Here is an 18,291-nt window from a genome sequence, read left to right as displayed (position 1 = left end):
GAGAAAAAAAACAAGATGGCACCACTACTGGTGGAGGAGAAAAGGTGGTGGGACAGCCACACGTAGAGGAGGAAAGGAGGAGAGGGAAAGGGTGAGGAAAGAAAGGAGAGAAAAAGAAAACAAAATGAAAAGAAAGAAAACAAAAATATTAGCTTAGTCCTTTTAAAAAAAACTGATATTATCTTCAAGATAATTTAGATAAATCTTTTAATTATTCAAAATAATCAGTTTTTCAGTGTTTGAGTTAAACTGAAATCTAACAGTTGACTAGAGGACAGTTATGAACTGTACAAGGGGAGCAAAAATACTAAAATTTAATTTTTTACAAGGGAAGGAAATCGAACTTAGATCTCGAAGCCAGCTATACTCACTCCTTACTTTCTCTTAACTATTTAGCTAGGAACTCTTTCTTAAAATAAATTTACAAACTAAAAGTCACAACGTGACGACTCTTTTTCTACTAACCTAATTCTTCTAAACCCATTTTTGAGATGTGACAACTACATCTTGTACACAATTCTACAATTAGTTCAAGGTAGATAAAGCAAAAAGCCCAAGAAAAAGAACAATCGGGCAGAAATCTAAATTCGAGAAAAAGGAGAAATTACGTTTGAATCAAATCGTCATTGTTGATAAAGACAAAGTGATGACAGAAGCTCTCATTGGTCTATTTTGTGTTCAGCCATTATAGCAAGGAGAACTCTATCAATGTCCTTACCTTTGTTGCAATGAACACGTCTCTGCTAACCTGATACAATAACTAAGAAAAACTCGTATCAAATTAGGCTATTTTAGAAAGCTTAAAAAATCTATACAACGGTCAAATTTTTCAAATGGCGTCATCGTCAAAATACGTAAACAATTGCAACAACACTCACATAGAAGGAAGACAAAATCACCTCGACATTGGAGGTGGCCAAGGATGTTCCCAACGTCAAGCACACTAAGACCGACTTATTATTATGTTGTAAAATGGAACACAAAGGAAAAGAAAATGACGAGATGGGAGAGAGGCTAAAGTGCTCCGAGCCTCTCACTTTCATCTTGTTGTTGGCTAAAACTGACAAAGCTGGTGGAAGAAAAGAAGTCAGAAAGCAAGGTGAAACTAGAAATTTTATTTGGGGGATTGAGATAAAATTATAAAATTATGGAGAGGTCAAGGTTAAAAATTTGATATTAAAATGCTTAAATTATAATTTTTTATTTGTATACAATAAAAGTTTTTCATAATGCATTTTGTCATATTTTATTGGTATATGAATGAGAATGAAACTTCGAGAGTTGGACTTAAATCATGTCTTATACAAATTAATTTATAATAGATTATTCAAGACCATATAGATGTGAAAAGTTTTCAAATTACGTAACTAAATTTTTATGTCTATCTCAAATTTTATAATTGACAATAAATTAATCCAATTACAACTCAACATACACATTAGCTCAAGTATAAACACATATTTCACCATGCACACATAAAACATTTTAAGTAATAAACACTAAAACTTTATGAAGTTGGTAGTCAACATATTTAAAAATTCTATTACTAATATATCTAATACAAATTATTTTTATTGTCACTTACTACTTATCACATCAAAAACAACAAACAACCATATATATACACACATACATACACAATATTTATGGCTATGGGTTGAACACATTCCACGGTTCCTCATCAAGAAAAAGCTCATCCATAGTATTGCCAAAATTGTCTTCATTCATAATTTGGTCCAACACACTTTCATCAATGTCATTGGCTGAACATTGTAGCTGATGGCCATCAACCTTCTTTTCATTCATCATCATATTTTCCCACCACATGATCTCATCATGGTCAGGGAAACAGTATCCACCGTGGTTGTCACCGCAGTTAGCCAATACCACGTTGTTGCTTGTTTCTGCACGGTTGTTGTTATTGTTATTGTTATTATTGTTGTATTCATCTAAATTTACAAGAAAATTACGCTTTGATAAGATCTGAGGCCGAGGCTTGATAACCTTAGTATTAGATTTTAGTTGATAAGATTTCGGGTTCGAGGTTTTAGTGAAAGTATCTATATTTTTTTTAAGCAAGTGGGTGTTCCAATAGTTTTTCACATCGTTTGCTGTTCTTCCTGGTAGTCTACCAGCAATCAGTGACCATCTGCAATTGTTAAAAGTAACATTCAATTCAATCAAGTATTAACATTTCAAAAAATAAATTAAAATTTACATAAATTAAAATAAAAATATTAACTTCATTGCATTAAGAAAAAGGTAAATTATAGTAGAGGTCGCACAACTATGATTTTTTTCGTCACCTAACTATTAGTAAATTTCTTTTTTAGTCACCCAACTATGAAAAGTTACAAAATGATCACTCAACTAATTAATTTTGTCTTTTTTGGTCACTAGATGACAAACATAAAAGTGAAAACACTCAAAAATCCAAGATAATTGGGTAACCAAAAAAGAAAAATGAAACATAATTGAGTAGCTACTAATATAGTTTACCCTAAAAAGATATGTTCAACCAAAAAAATTAAAATCTTTACTTAAAATTGCTTGTAGCGGTTAAAGTTCTTATTTTACATATAAATTATATAAGTTCAAACTTTGTCATCCTCTTTCTACTATTGTAATGATTAAAAAACACTCTTTACCCACTACTTATGTTACCTTTTGTATCTAAAAATCAAATTAATTGTTAGCTCAAAATTTATTTTTATATTTTTAAATTTATTTTTAAGAAAAGTAAAACTAATATTTTATTTAGATAATTGCTCCCTACTTTTATAATGTGTTAGTATGGTACACTCACCTTTTTCCCTAAGTTGTTTATTTGTTTGTATCAAATTATAGAGTAAAAGTTTGAAGATTAAATATACTCTAAGCAAAGTTTTTAGAACTAAAACGGTGGTCGAACTGATCAGACTACTGTTTTGTATTATTCGATTAAATGAATCATTTAAAACATAAAAATAGAAATATTTTCTTTAAAAAAATAGTTCAATCGATTTTTTAGCCTAGTTCTCCTAGCCTATAACAATTCGTGGGTCAATCGGTCTGATGCCTCTCTCTAGACTAGTACCCCGATCGGTTCAAACAGTCATGACTCTAAGTCTCTACACTTTGTACATTTGGAATTTAGTCTTCCAACTTTTACTTTCAAGAATTTGATCTATCAACTTTATAGATTTAAAATCCGCTTTTAAATTATATATAACCACGTAATATTTAAATTGAAAAGCTAATGATATTAACTATTTGAACTAATTAATAAAATTATAAAATGTAGAGACCAAATTATGTTAAAAATTAAAATGTAAGGATTAAATCTTAAATTTAAACATATTACAAACACCAAAATTAAAATTAACCAATTTTCATAAAATGAAAGAGAAAAAGAAAAGGAGTTGGTGGGTGTGTGCCACGTGTTTTAAGGAGGAAGGTCCAAATTAATACAATTATAAAAATATAGAGACCAAACTAGAAATTAAAATATAAGAATTAAATCTCGAATTTAAGCATATTATAAAGATCAACTTTAAAATTAATCATTTTCCATAAAATGAAAAGTAAAAAGCTAGTGGGTGTGTGCCACGCGTATGAAGGACCTTCTTTTAATATATAAGTATATAGATATTATCGAAACTATATATTGTAATTATCTTATTAATAATTATTATTTTTCAAAAATTATTAGTTAATTTTTCATTTTATTATCCACATAAAAATAATGAGTTTTCATAGAGTTAATTTACACAATATCTAGGGATAAATTTAGCATTCAATATTTATATATTTTTTTATCAATTTGGCCATAATTATCTTTTTTAGCTAAATTTTTCTCTTGTTATTTTTTAGTTAAATTTGACCCTTAACCTTTAATAAAAGTCAAATTTGACCATCAATATTTCAAAAATAGTCAAAATGTTGTTGTTTTAATGAAAATACTAACTAAAACATTAATTTTTAGACAAGGCACCAACATGGCAATCCACAAATATTTCATTTTTAAAAAATTTATGAACTTTTATAATTTTTGAATTTTGAATTTTTATTTTGAGTATTTATATAATTTTTAAATTATTTATTGATGTGACATATAAGACACATAGAGCCATATTAGCATGAAATACACATGGACCGCCATGTGAGTTTTCATACCAACATCGTTAAAATTTATTTTTTAATTAGCATTTTCGTTAAAAGAGTGTTTTGACTCTTTTGAAAGATTAATGATCAAATTTAACTAAAAATAAATTAACAAAAGATGTAAATATTGAGTGCTAAATTTATCATTATGTCTAATATTAAAGGTAGCAAGTGAAGAATATCAACTCAACTTAGTGGAGAAAATGATAAAAGACAATTATATGGTAAAATATAATATATTAATAAAGTTAAATGATTAATTTAGGTAAAATTATGATTTCATCCTTTATACTATATTTAAAGATTTAACCCTATAGCTTAAATTCTCATAATTTGAACTTTCTATTATTATCAATGTTAAGCCTTAGTTTAAATAGCTTAAATGTACAGGTGGAATGTTTGTTTTTTAGTATTTGAAACTTAGGAATTTTGTATGTCATTGGGAAGGTGAAATTATGGTTATTAGAATTTGTCATTTATAGAGAAATAACATAAATTTTAGCTCAATCTCATGAATTGAGTTTTTTTTCATATATATAGATTCTACATTTCTAACTAAAAATTTAATTGTGCTATTAATTTCAACTAAGACACATGACTATTAATTTTAGCTTAACTATATAGTGATTTATAGCTTTATTATTACACAAGGAACTTTGTTACAAGTGAAGTGATTTATTTTTCCTCTTTCTTTGCATGCACTTCCTGTAAAGGTGCAATTCAACGATATCATTATATTTAGAATTAGTACTGGACTCTTGTCCAATTTGATTAGTTTTAACATAAATGTTGTTTTGAATTGGATTACTTAGTAATATTATCGATAGCTAAATCATTTTAAAATTGTATAATCATAAATTAATATAATATAATTATATTTTAATTTAAAAATTCATAATTTAATTCAATTCTAAAATGTTTTTTATTTACTTTAAAAGTCGCGAGTTGGAATGGATTTAAGAGACTTGAGAAGTTAAGTAGGGCTTGTGATACGAGGTAACAATATTATTATTTTACCATCTTTGGATTATTTATAAAAGATTAAATTTAATTTCATGAAATTATACGTAACATAGTAACTTTCTCATTTATAAATAAAAATTCAAACTCTTTTAAGAATAATTTATATCTGGATTTTACTAAGACCAATTTACAAACAATTAAAATATGCTTTTAAGTTATTCTACTCTTTGTCAATTTGAAATTAAATCTCTTTAGGTTTATTTTTAGTCTATATTTTCATTTTCAAATTTCAAATTTAATTGTTAACTCCACTTTAAAAGTTTTCTATCAAATTTGCTATTATGACATTTTGAAATTAAAAAATGCTCACTTGATAATCATGTAATAAAAAATATAACATTGTTTAGTATTGACGTGCATTTTAACAAAAAGAACTTCAAAGTTGTTTACATTGGATTTTTTTGTTTTGTTTTTGATAAATAGGGACACTAAATTCTTTAAAATAAAAGTAAGGGATCTATATTTCAAATTACGAAAAATTCATATACTTTAGAATACATTTTAACCTTTCAAAAATATTGGGATTAAATTATAAACTTTTGTATAGATAGTTGGAATTGATATGGTAGAAGATAAAAGTAGCATACCATTAAAATTCCAAAGATTAGTTTTTAACACATTAAATCTAACCAAAAAATACGATAGATATATATTTATTGTTTAATATATTATTTCGAATACATTGCGCGTTATATTTTTGAGCTGATATTTTAACGTAAAGACATGAATAACTGTAAGAATGATGGAATAATTGGAATTAGAATATTGACTTACCTATTACCTAGGAGGTTATGGAGGCGAATAATGAGGTCAACTTCATCAGCAGCAAAATGTCCTCTCTTGATATTAGGCTTCAAATAATTTAGCCACCGCAGTCTACAGCTTTTCCGGCAACGATTCAAGCCTGCACTTTAAGTCTTTTAACCCCTTTTTTTTTTTTGGCTCATCATCACAAAAATTACAATATGTAAAAAAAAAAAAAAAAACCCATTGTGTGTATGTGTGTGTTTACCAGCTCTAGCAGGCACTTGATGCCATTTCCCTTCACCATATTTCTCAATACATTTCTTAAGAAGAAGGTCTTCTTCTTCAGTCCATGCACCTTTTCTAACTCTTAAAGATGAGCCCTCCATATAGAAGCTGTTATAGCTAGCCTGCTAGCTAGGTGTGTTTATAAAATGTCACCTTTTCTATAATATCCTGTGTTGGCCAAACTCCGTTTATTTATAGCTTAGAATCTCAGTGGGAGATAGAAAAGCCTTGATAACACTGGCAACGTGCATTGTTTCTTATCCGCAGAAAAGTTCCTCCTAAGAGAAAGTAAGTAGTGAGGGCTCTGTTTTAAAAAGTATTGATTGCAGCTACCATTCCAACTATATAATTCCAAAACATTTCAACTTTGCCTACTTACAAATGTGTGTATTATTCAATCTGACGTAGTAGCTTACATGTATGGTAGAGGTTATAAGTTTTTTAGTTCCAGTTTTCACTTTGTGTGAGTTTACAATTTAGGTAGGGGTGAAGTCAGAAATTTTTCTCGGGAGGAGGGTGAGATTGGGTATATATGTTATGAAAGTTAAATTGCAATTTCACCACTTGATTGATACAAATCTTTATAGTTTTTAAGAGGATAAAATCAAAATTTTATCATTTTTGAAGGGTTAGACTAAAATTTTACCATTTATTTATTTAAAAATTTATAAAACTTCAAAAACTAAAAGCAAAAATTTTTATTTTAGGGGACGCGAGGCCTTGCCTACCCTTTCCTTTGCCCCAGAATTTAGATTTTGATATCTTGCAATTTTTAGCACAATGTACTTTGTAATAGTTAATTCTGATGATAGTTGTTTGAGTATATATTGTTTATATTATTTAGTAATTAAAAATGCATTTGGTAAAATAGAAAAAAAGATTTGTTTTCAATAATGATAATATGAGAAAATTTTAACTTTTTATATTTATATGAATTCAACCAAGATAATAGATTTAATAAGGCGTTTTAAACTCTATTTTTTTTAGTTTTATAATGTGTTTTCAGTAAGATAATGAAAACAAAATTTTTATTAGTTTATAATTTATATTTTTTCACTTTTTAAAAACCTTTTTTAACCATGTTTTCTATAATATTTTCCATTTTTCAAGAAAATGAAAAATACATATATTTCCTAAAACCAAATAAAGTCTTGAGGCTCCATTTAGTTTCTAAAATATTTTTTATTTTCATTTTAAAAACTAAAATTTAATTTTAATTTTAAATTGAAAAGCATGTTTGCTAAATAAAAATAAAATTTTAATTTCAATAATAAAAACATGAAAACATGTCTAGTACGTAATTTTTCTATAATAAAAGGATCATAATCAAAATAAAAATTCATATATTTAAATGGATTTGAACTAGGGTGAAAAGTTTGATGTTTGAAAATTATTGAAATAAAAGAACATTTTTGCATTTAGATGGGTTTCAATTCAAGTCTATTTATATAAAATTAAAAATATATATATATTTTCAACTTTTTCAGTTTACAAAATACTTTTAATGAAAACAACATTTTTTAGACCTTAGAATTAAAATGTCATATATGTATTTTGGGTTTATATATATATATATATATGTGTGTGTGTGTGTGTTTGTGTGTCTTGAGAAAGAACATTTGCACGTTCATGTTTGGTGGAAGTTTAATGCCGAAAAGGTCCTTTTCTTTCTAATAAACATTTGTTGTTGTTTTTTTCACTTGGAATTTAATTTTAGATTTAATAATTTTTGATGGAAAACAGTTTTAATTAATTTAATCTAATAACTAATTTTGAGTTTTTTTTAGACCTCAGAATTATTTTTAATGTTTCGGGTTCCACGTATACCATTTGAAAATTTAGGTTGGTAATCAGTCAAACAATGTTATGCTTGACAACTTCATTTATTTACTTTTTTTCCTTCCAGAGTTTTTGTTTTCCCTTTTTACCCTTATTTTATTGAGTAAATTATAGTCAAGTTCATTGAACTATTAATAAGTTCATGTTTTGGTCACTTAACTTCAAAAAGTTGTAAAATAATTACTAAACTATTCAAAAGTTTTCATTTAAGTTACCGAGCTATTAGAATCGCCGTTGTATGGCCTTCTCCATTCTCGCCTCTAGCACCAATCAAAAGCATAAGCTTGCCCTCTTCCTCTACAGTTTCTGTTTTGAATGCCACAATCTATGAACTAGAATACAAATAGCTTTCTTCTCCGATCTTCGACATCAACTGTCAAATTAGCTTGGATATGTTCTTCTACTCATCGATGGGTACCGTTCCACCATATCAATTGTCAAATCATCGCTTGAAGTTCACTGGTTGAACTTTAAAAGAAAAAGATTTAAGAATCCAATGACTTAAATGAAAAAAATTTGAATAGTTCAGTAACTATTTTGTAACTTTTTGAAGTTGAGAGACCAGAATGTAACCTTACTAACAATTTATTAACCTTGGGTGTAGCTTACCCTATTTTATTTTATTATTTTTATTTTTTTAGTAAGAATAGAAATTAGTCCTACTTTAATTTGCCAAAATTTGATTAACATACTTTACAAAAATTGAAAAGTTAATCCAATTGTTAATAAGAAACATGAACTTGGATGGTTGATTTTTGTTAATTTGTAGCAATTAAACGAATATGTTTACATATAGGTTTTTGAATTATTGCTTTTCAAGTGAGCAATTAAACGAAAATTTTTTGCAATAATACTTATATTAACTTCTCAAATTTTATAAAATACGAGGATCAAATATTAACAAATTAAATTATACATACACCTCGTGAGACCACCAATGGCACTTGGCGAGCTCATTGGTTGTCTTAGGACCTCGTCAAACCCTTATAACCTAAGACTAAAAGCATAGACATTACCTCACCAACCAAGATCTTGGGACACCTGTCTCACGAGTGCACGATAAAGTGAGAACATGTTAAAGGATTACACCCTTGGCAAAGGCGACATGCTTGACATCCATATGTTGCACTTACTTATTACCTTGAAAGGGCAACCTACACCTAGGGAAGAGGAACATAAATAGGATGACTAAACTCAAATAGTACAAAACCAGTAGTAGAAGGGCACGTGGAGCCTCAGGAAGGGGCTAATTGTCACGTCCCGAAATGTGGGTTAAATTTTCGGGTTAAATCTGAAATTGTTGGATTTATTTTAATTTTCCATTTGAGTGTGCAACTAGGCTTCTGTTTGGGCTTGATCTATCATACTACCAAAACCCGTATCAATACTTATGCAAGTATTGACACCTTTCTAACGAGTATTGATACCTTCGTAATTTTTAGAGTAGAAAACCCTAGGTAATTAAGGGTATTTTTTCTTGGTTGGGCCCCTTTTTGTATTTTTCATTTTCCCTTTCTCTATTTTCCATTTTCCCTTTCTCTATTTTCCTTCTCCATTGCGTCGTCTCCCATTTCTCTTTTCTTTATAGCCATCGCACCTTCCACCATCATTGACCCGTCATATTTTTCCTCTTCTTCACCGTATCTGCAACATTAGGATTATTTCCCTTGTCACCGCCACTTCTTACATAATTGATTTCACTCTTCTTGTTGAATTACCTTTGTTCATTTGAATCACTATTAGCATTGGCACTTTTAACGTTTGATCCGTTTTCATTTGCTACAAGTCGGTAAGCAAAACCCCTTATAGTGGTTACACTCTGATTTCAGATTCGTAATGGGTTGCAGTTTACACTCTTCCATTTTGTTTAACCAATTTCTGTTGGATTTTTTGAAATCTTTGTTGTCGAATATGATATTATATGTGTTTGTATGTATTTATCGTTTGAAACAACAGATCTAGGAGAATCAGATCAGAAATTGAACCGAAGGAGTGTATAGGAATAGTGAAATGTCGCACAGGTAAATGTGTGTCTTAATCACGTTTTTTCGTGTGTGTATGGGCTTGGCTGATTGTATAAGTGCTTATTTTTGTGTGATGTTTATTGATTTTTATTTATTAGTGTTGGTATAATATCCTAATGGTTTCGGTTGCGACAAGTAGCAACAGTTCTGAAAAGGTTACATCTTCTGTTAAGTTGCTGAAAAATTGTGAGTACTGTTTGGTTGAAAACTCAAAATCGTGTGCCGTAAGTATGATATTACTATACTGTCAATTTATGAAATTTTGTAGTTGGGTAGATGTGATGTTGATTTCATGTTGTTATTGCACATATTGTAGGTGTATGCCCTACTATTGCTGGATATAAGTTAAATTGTCACTGTTTTCATGTTTATAACATTTTGATATTGTCACCGTATATTATATTGTCACTAGTTATTAATGGCATGATATTGTCGCATGGGGTTTGATTTTAAAGGAGGAAGTGTAGGCATTTAATGTCGAATCGATTTCTCGATCAAATTATTGTTTTATTGCCGATTTATCCGCAATTTATTGATATATTGGCGGTTCATTCGTAAGATCTTATAATCCTACTGATATGGTGCGTAAGGCTGGTTGAGTTCTGGGGAACTCTTATTGTGGTGTGTAGCAGATAGATGGGTAGGAAAACTGCAATGCCATTCATGTATACTGTTTGCTTTCTAAAATCACCGTGAGATTGATCATCTGATATGCATTATTTCCTGAAAGCTTGTATGTTATAATTGTTGTTTATATATTTATCTGTATTTGTGTTAAGACCATACTAAGCTTTATAGCTCGCCCCTTAGTTTCCCTTTTTTTCTAGATAGCTCATGAGGTTAGGGCTCGGACTCGTGATTCGAAGAACTACCAATGGTTTTGAAAAAAGTATTTTAAACATTATTTTATAAACTTTGTCGATTTTTGCCTTGTTTTAAACAAACTATGGCATGGAATTAGTTTTTCATATGGATGCTTTGTTTGGGATTTAGTATTACTGTCACACCCCAAAATTTAGGGTGTTAATTGAAATAATTAACCAAGAAATGAATTAGGCTTGGTGGTTAAGTAATTATTGTTTTCTTAGAGATCCAAAGTTTGAGCTCCACTCCTCCCATTTTCTTTTCCTTTTATTTTCAGCAAACTAAGATAAAAACCACACTAAAATATATAATGTATAGTGTAAGAACTAAGAAAGAAATAGGTCTTAGGCCTAATGGTTAGCACGCTAGTCTCCCCTTTGTGTACCCAAGTTTAAGCCACCCCTTTCTCTAAAATGCATTTTCATTTTCGGCCGCAAGGATAAATTACCATGCTGCCCCTAAAGTTCCAAATCCCTAGGTATTTAGTCTCTCTTTTCCTAATTAAACTAGGATTTTGCTTTATTTTCCATTCAAAATAGATTTTGCCTTCTTTTCTCTATTTATTCTCATTTTTCTTTCCCATCATCTTCTTTGCATCATATTTTCTTTCCATTTCTGAAATTATTTTTGCTTTCCAAATCAAAATCAATCCCTATACAAATCATTTTGCCTATCAATTTTCTATTTCACCATTGATAGCATTTGTTTCTTTTCATCAAGGTTTGGTAAGTACATTTGTTTCAATTAGTAGAACTCGTAAATTCCGCAATAGCATAAAATCACGTTAATCTTTCAATTCAATTACTCAATCTTTTTGGTTCTTGTCGAATCTTTCAATAATCTTGATAAATCTTGAAATAAATCATTGACTCGTGTATAAATTTTATTTGAATGGCCTGATTTAGGTGAATTGAATCAGAATCGGGCATGAAGAATATCAATCAGTCTCACAATGAAATGTGTGTGTTCTTTTACAAGTGAATTGGGGCAAACTGTGTCCAAGAATAGGGCCACATGATCTCCCACACAAGCAAATGGACCACAAGACCCCCACACGACCATGTACCTCTAAAACCCTAGGCTAATTCGTGAACCACACAACCATAGCCTTTATACACGGTCGTGTCTCACATGTAGGATAATTTTAACGTTTTACACATGGCCTGGCCATATGGCTATGTAACCCTTTCACCCGGCCTATAATTTCTAACACGGCCCAGCCACACGGCTATGCATCTCATGTTTTACAATTTTGTCTAAAAATTTTTGTTAAGTGCAGTTTAGTCCTTGGATATTCCCTGAACTATTTTTAGAAATTTATTTCACTCCATTGAGTCTCTAATAATATTAACATTTTGGAATCCATAGTCTAATTGACTGAATTACTATTGTTATGTGCATGATATGTGAATGATACATGCCACTGTCTCTCAATTTCTGATAATTTGCTACTATTAAAATTTTCCATTGTATTACTGATTGCATGCTAAGCATGCCTTCCACTAGTGTTAAACTGAATACATGATAAACTGTAAAAGTAACATATTTTAATCTCATTCTTAATGCGTTTTTGGATTATGAACTATGAAAATTAGTGAATTTGATGCTCCTAATCCTTTAAATTCATGTTTCTATTCTTAGGAGAGCATTTGGGAGCGAAAGGAGTCAAAAACAAGCTAAAATCAGATAAATAGAGTTGTTTTCAAGATCCACACGGCCTGAGCATTTCCACACGGGTTGGCCACACGCCCGTGTGAGCCACATGAGCTGGCCACATGCGCATGTGCTAGCGCGTGTCAATTTTGCACTCTACTTCCCAAATACGTAGAAAAACTCAATTTTTAGGCTTTTTAAGCATTCTAAAGACTATAAATACCAATTAGAAGAATAGAGAATGGGGCAATGAGAGAAGATCGAAGAAAAGACTCGAAGAATGTCATTAGAATAAACTCGGAAGTGGATCTCCCTCAAGATCGAAGATCTTTATTTAATTTCCTTTGAATTTTTATTGAGTTTCTTTATGTCTTGTGGTTATCCTAACTTTGAGATGTTTTTATTTAGGATTATGAACTAAATTCCCTAGATACCTAGAGAGGATTAAACCTATGATGAATCTTATTATTTTATTTCTAATTTACATGATAAATACTTGATTCTTGTTCTCAATTATATATGATTATTTCTTGTTTTAATATTTTCAGAATATTAATTCATGTTTAATGTGCTTATTTCAGTGGAGAAAAAGTCCCTGTTTAGGAGTAGATCTAACATAATTGAGTATGGTTGCATGCAATCCTAGAAATAGGATGACATAAATCTACCGGATTAGAGTCAAATCTAATAGGGGAATCTATAGATCGAGTTAATGAGACGATAGGGGTTTTAATTTGAAAGAGACTTCAATTAATCAACCTAAAGTCAGTTGTTTTTACTCTCAAAAGAGATATTATCATAATTTAGGGATTTCTACGGATCAAGACACAAGTGAATAAATCGTTTAATTCAGATTCATAATAATAGGTGAAGTCTAGGTGAATTCTTTCCCGGGTATTGTCTATCTCATTGGTTATCTTCGATTATTTTCCTATTTCATTCTTTGTTGCGTTCTTAGTTAGATTAGTTTAGTAATTTTAGATTAAAAACAATCACTCTAATTTGTCAGCTAAATAATAGAAAAACGGTAATTACTAGTACTTTTAGTCCTCATGGATATGATATTCCCTACTCACCATAACTAAACTATTGTTCAATAGATGCGCCTTAGTCGTATTTATAGTTAGTTTAGTGACCATCAAGTTTTTGGTGCCATTGCCGGGGACTAAAATATTAGGAACACTTGATTTTTGTTAATTTAGCCATTTATTCTTATTGCATTTTACTTTTGTTTTTAGTTTGATTTTTACATTCTAATTTTTTCTTTTATTTGCTTTTGACAGGTTCCTTTAGTTTATGATTAAAAGAAACCCGTCGGGACCATTATTATTTTACAGTGAAATTGAAAGTACAGCTCACAAAAATCGTAGAGAAGCAAGGCAAAGTCGATAGAATATAGTAAATGAGCAAGAGGACATTATTATTACTAATGAGATGGGTGATAATTAGAATAATCAGCTACCTCATGCAGTTGCTGCAAATCTTGCAAATCCAGATCATGTTCCTCATACTATGTACAATTATGCCAAGCCCACTCTAACTAGGGTTGAATCGAGTATTGTAAGACCCACCATTGCTGCAAATAATTTCGAACTGAAGTCGAACACTACTTAAATAATTTAACAATTTGTTCAGTTTGATGGTTTAAAAGACGAAGATCCAAATACTCATTTGGCTAATTTTCTGGAACTCATGATACTTTCAAGATAAATGGAGTTTCTGATGACGTCATTTGCATACGGTTATTCTCTTTCTCATTGAGGAACAAAGCTAAACAGTGGTTGAATTCTTTACCAAGAGGTTCTATCACTACATAGGATCAAATGACTAAGAAATTCCTACTGAAGTACTTCCCACCGACTAAGACAGCCAAGTTGAGGAATGATATCACTTCCTTCGTTCTGATCGACTTAGAGACCTTATATGATGCATAAAAGAGATACAAGGATTTATTGAGAAGGTGCCCTCACCATGGGTTACCTCTATGGCTACAGGTTCAAAAATTCTACAATGGTTTGAATCCCTCAACTCGGTATTTGATCGAGGCAGCAGCCAATGGAACTCTAAACAATAAAATAGCCAAAGTAGATTATGAGTTTATAGAGAAGATGGCACTGAATAATTATCAGTGGGAAGTCATGAGGAAAAAACCAATGAAAGCAGCCAGTGTCTTTAATTTAGATGTTGTCACCATGTTATCAAATTAGGTAGAACAGTTAAATAAGAAAATTGATGGTTTATATGTTTCTACGCAGGTACATCTGGTGATGCAATGCGATACAAATGGAGGAGGAATGAACAATCCAGAATGTCTACCCTATGGTCCTTGCACAGAAAACAAACAAATCAATTATATGGGTAATAATTCTAAGCTTCAAAATAACCCTTATAGTAATACCTATAATACAGGTTGGAGGAATCATCCCAATTTCTCTTGGGGTGGTTAAGGAAATTAGAGAGCACAACCCCCTCCAGGCTTCCAACAACAACCTTACCAGCAAGAGAACAAGCCAAACTTTAAGGAGATGTTAATGAAGTTTATCTCGATGTCGGAAACCCGCTTTCAAAACACTTAAGCAGTACTTAAAAATTAACAAGCATCGATTCAAGGGCTTGAGAACCAAATCAACCAACTTGCTAAGTTAATTTCAGAATGACCACAAGGTAGTTTGCCTAGCAATACCGAAACTAACCCAAGGAAGCAACTTCATGCAGTTGATGTACGAGATAAAAAAAGGTTAGTTGAATCTGAACCAGAACCGAGGCAGGAAATTGTGGTGAGTAATAGTAAGGTCGAGGTAAGCCATAATGAACAAAAACCAGTTGGTAAATAATATAAACCTCGAATGTCATATCCTAACGCGACGAAGAGAGACCACACGAATAAATAATTTGGTAAATTTCTTAAACTTCTGGAAAATTACATATTAACTTACCGTTTATTGAAGCTCATTCGTAGATGCCCAATTTCGTTAAATTTTTAAAGAAGCTTTTGGCAAACAAAAGGAAGTCAGATGATTCGTCGACTGTGGAGCTAAATGCAGTTTGCTCAACAATACTACAAAATAAACTACCCATTAAATTGAAAGATCCAGGGAGTTTTACTATTCCTTGTTTAATTGGTAGTTTGAATATTAATAAATTTTTGGCTGATTTAAGGGCTAGTATTAATGTCATTCCTTATAAAATGTTTAAGCAATTAGGTATTGGGAAACCCAAACAAACTAGGATGAGTATTCAATTAGCAGATAGAACCATTAGATTTCTTAGGGGTATTATTAAAGATGTTCTTGTAAAAATTGATAAATTCATATTCCCAGTTGATTTTGTTATTTTAGACATGGATGAGGATAGTGATGTACCTTTGATTCTAGGCTGGCCCTTTTTAGCAACTGCTAGAACTATAATTGATGTTGGTACGGGTGAGTTAGTACTTTGTGTAGGTGACAAAACAATTACTCTCCAAGCTCGTGATTTTGTTAAGACATCTAATGATCGAGATGGTTTTACAAGTTCTGTTAATATGAGTAACCAAGTGGCTCAACTTTCTTTGCAGAAAACCCCTCGAAAAAACATAATGGAGTCATGTTCCAGTCAATAGGACAGAACGACTCACGAAGAACGAATGTTACAAATCGATGAACTAGATAAATGGCGAACACAAGTCAAGGAGAAACAAAAAAAAACACGATGAAGAGCCAAAGAGACACCATGATGAGCATGTGGATGGAACGAACCAACTTAAGGTTCGTAACAAGGTACTATTAGATAAAACGGATCCACGAATTTCCATTTTGGAGTTTGATGCAAAATAGATCAAATCCCTTTACAGTACTAATTGTCTTCCCATACGATATAGTCGAGGTAACTCATTCTGGATTTGGTACATTTAAGGTAAATAGTACTCGACTTAAACCTTATTTTGATAATAAAATTAATAACGAGAAAGAGGAGTTTTGACTCTACGAACCACCATGACCGTGCGAATACAAGGTAAGTTGAGCTTAGACTTTAAATAAGCATTTCTCGGGAGGCAACCCAAGTGTTAACACTGCTAATTTTCTTAATTTTATTTCATGTTATTTTTAAAATTAATTAGTTTTAAAAAAACAAAAACTGGTTTTAACCCACACGGCCCGGACACACGGGTGTGTCCCAGGCCGTGTGCACTATAAGGGATTTGACATTGAGTTACACGACCTGGAGACATGGCAAAACTCTTACATTGTTATTTAGAAAAAATCATGCATAGTACTTACTCATTTTACGAAAAAGCGTTTAGTTTGATACTTAATTTTGCAGCGAATATTTTCAGAGTTTTTAAGTTTTGAAAACTGAATTCCAATTTGTCAAATTCATATGATTTTGCAGTTTTACGTTTAGGATCACCCAAATATTGACAAACATATCAAAAACCCAAAAACAAAACCAAATCTGAAAACTTAGTACAAAAATTCAAAAGTCCAAAAATCTTAATTAAAATAATTCGAACCATCTTATGTAGAAAACCAATCCGAGCTCCTGCACGTCGTCCGGTCCTAAGTCTGAAGATCAATTGAAATATATTAAACAAACAAGTGAGCTAGAAGCCCAATGTATAACTCGGCCCACAAACAAAACTTTTACTTATAACATGCACATATACAAAGATCATATCAAAATTTCATATTACCATAAACATATATCAGATAAGAATGTCACATTTCTAGAAACATATATCATATCAGAATGTCGTTTCAAATCAGAACAAATCCTACCCCCATCCCCTACACTCCAACTTCGTAAAACCAATCACACCAAATAGGACTACAAGAGTATATCCATCCAATCACACCAGGTGGTGGTGGTATGCCACTCATAATGGTGTAGCTAAGCTGCCAAACATATATATTACGGTTTAACCACCAAAATTGTAGTAATACTGCCTGAAAACACTTCCTCGATCATCAAAACCCACTTCAATGCTCATGCAAAATCATAATGGCAAATGTACATATCACATAGTCGAATCAGATATCAATCAAAACAGATGACAGAATATGGATGTCACACATGCTTTACAAAAATAATCGTGCTTTCAAAAATGATTGACACATATTATACATGTAACTCACATACTGAACATATGAATACATATACCTCATTTCGGGTCTTTTTAAGCAAAATGAACCCCATAGAGGGTTTGATTACGAATTACAGATTTTAGAAAAATAAAAATTTTAGAAAAATGGGTCACCCACCTGTGTGGTTTCACAGGACCCAGATGATCAGCCTGTGTGGCCCACACGAGCTACCTATCCTGCCCGTGTGATTTCACACGCCCGTATGTTTCACACGACCTTCCTGGTTTACCCGTGTAATCGCACACGACCATGTGCCCCACACAGCTTACCTGATTTGCCCATATAATTCCACATGCCCATGTACCCCACATGGCCTAACTGATTTATCCGCGTAATTGCACACGCCCGTGTGCCCCCCACGGCCATGTGATAAAAAAACAGTTTTGAATTTCTTGGGGTTTTTCCTAATTTTCCAGCTTTATTCGCAGGGGTTTCAAGTTAGAAACACACCTAATTGTTTTTTGGTGCCAGCTCAAAAGCAACACTGCCAACTCCTATTACAACACCAAAAGAATGAATTAACGCCAAAATATCAAGTAATCTAATACAATTTCAACGAAATCAAAACATTCATTCGACTAAAAATGCTA

The 18,291-nt window shown here is 31.2% G+C and overlaps 1 protein-coding gene and 1 non-coding gene across 3 annotated transcripts; both read right to left on the bottom strand.

Moving 5' to 3' along the window:
• Positions 1-1,506: 1,506 nt before the first annotated feature.
• Positions 1,507-6,508, bottom strand: LOC105789158 (transcription factor MYB114). 2 transcript variants are annotated; one of them, XM_012616428.2, is made up of 4 exons: positions 6,179-6,505; positions 5,941-6,070; positions 2,005-2,149; positions 1,673-1,904 (listed from the first exon to the last, which is right to left on the bottom strand). In XM_012616428.2, exons 1-4 carry the CDS (start codon positions 6,297-6,299, stop codon positions 1,809-1,811), a joined length of 492 nt encoding a protein of 163 aa, XP_012471882.1. In that variant the 5' UTR covers positions 6,300-6,505; the 3' UTR covers positions 1,673-1,808. The 2 variants fall into 2 exon arrangements, with proteins under 2 accessions (XP_012471874.1, XP_012471882.1); XM_012616420.2 differs by having other exon boundaries at positions 1,507-2,149; positions 6,179-6,508.
• Positions 6,509-14,449: 7,941 nt separating this feature from the next.
• LOC128042686 (small nucleolar RNA R71) lies at positions 14,450-14,556 on the bottom strand. Its single transcript, XR_008198199.1, has one exon. It is a non-coding gene; the product is annotated as a small nucleolar RNA R71 (small nucleolar RNA).
• Between the last annotated feature and the right edge of the window lie 3,735 nt (positions 14,557-18,291).

This window comes from Gossypium raimondii, chromosome 7 (assembly GCF_025698545.1).
Source record: "Gossypium raimondii isolate GPD5lz chromosome 7, ASM2569854v1, whole genome shotgun sequence".
Taxonomy (NCBI): Eukaryota; Viridiplantae; Streptophyta; class Magnoliopsida; order Malvales; family Malvaceae; genus Gossypium; species Gossypium raimondii.
This window is presented reverse-complemented; position numbering and strand designations above follow the sequence as displayed.

Excerpts from the sequence above, each read along its gene's own strand:
- LOC105789158 (XM_012616420.2), bottom strand. The coding sequence starts at position 6,299 with ATGGAGGGCTCATCTTTAAGAGTTAGAAAAGGTGCATGGACTGAAGAA. Across the intron at positions 6,071-6,178 it reads TCAAGTGCCTGCTAGAGCTG|GCTTGAATCGTTGCCGGAAA; the intron begins GTAAACACACAC and ends CTTAAAGTGCAG. Across the intron at positions 2,150-5,940 it reads CATAACCTCCTAGGTAATAG|ATGGTCACTGATTGCTGGTA; the intron begins GTAAGTCAATAT and ends TAACAATTGCAG.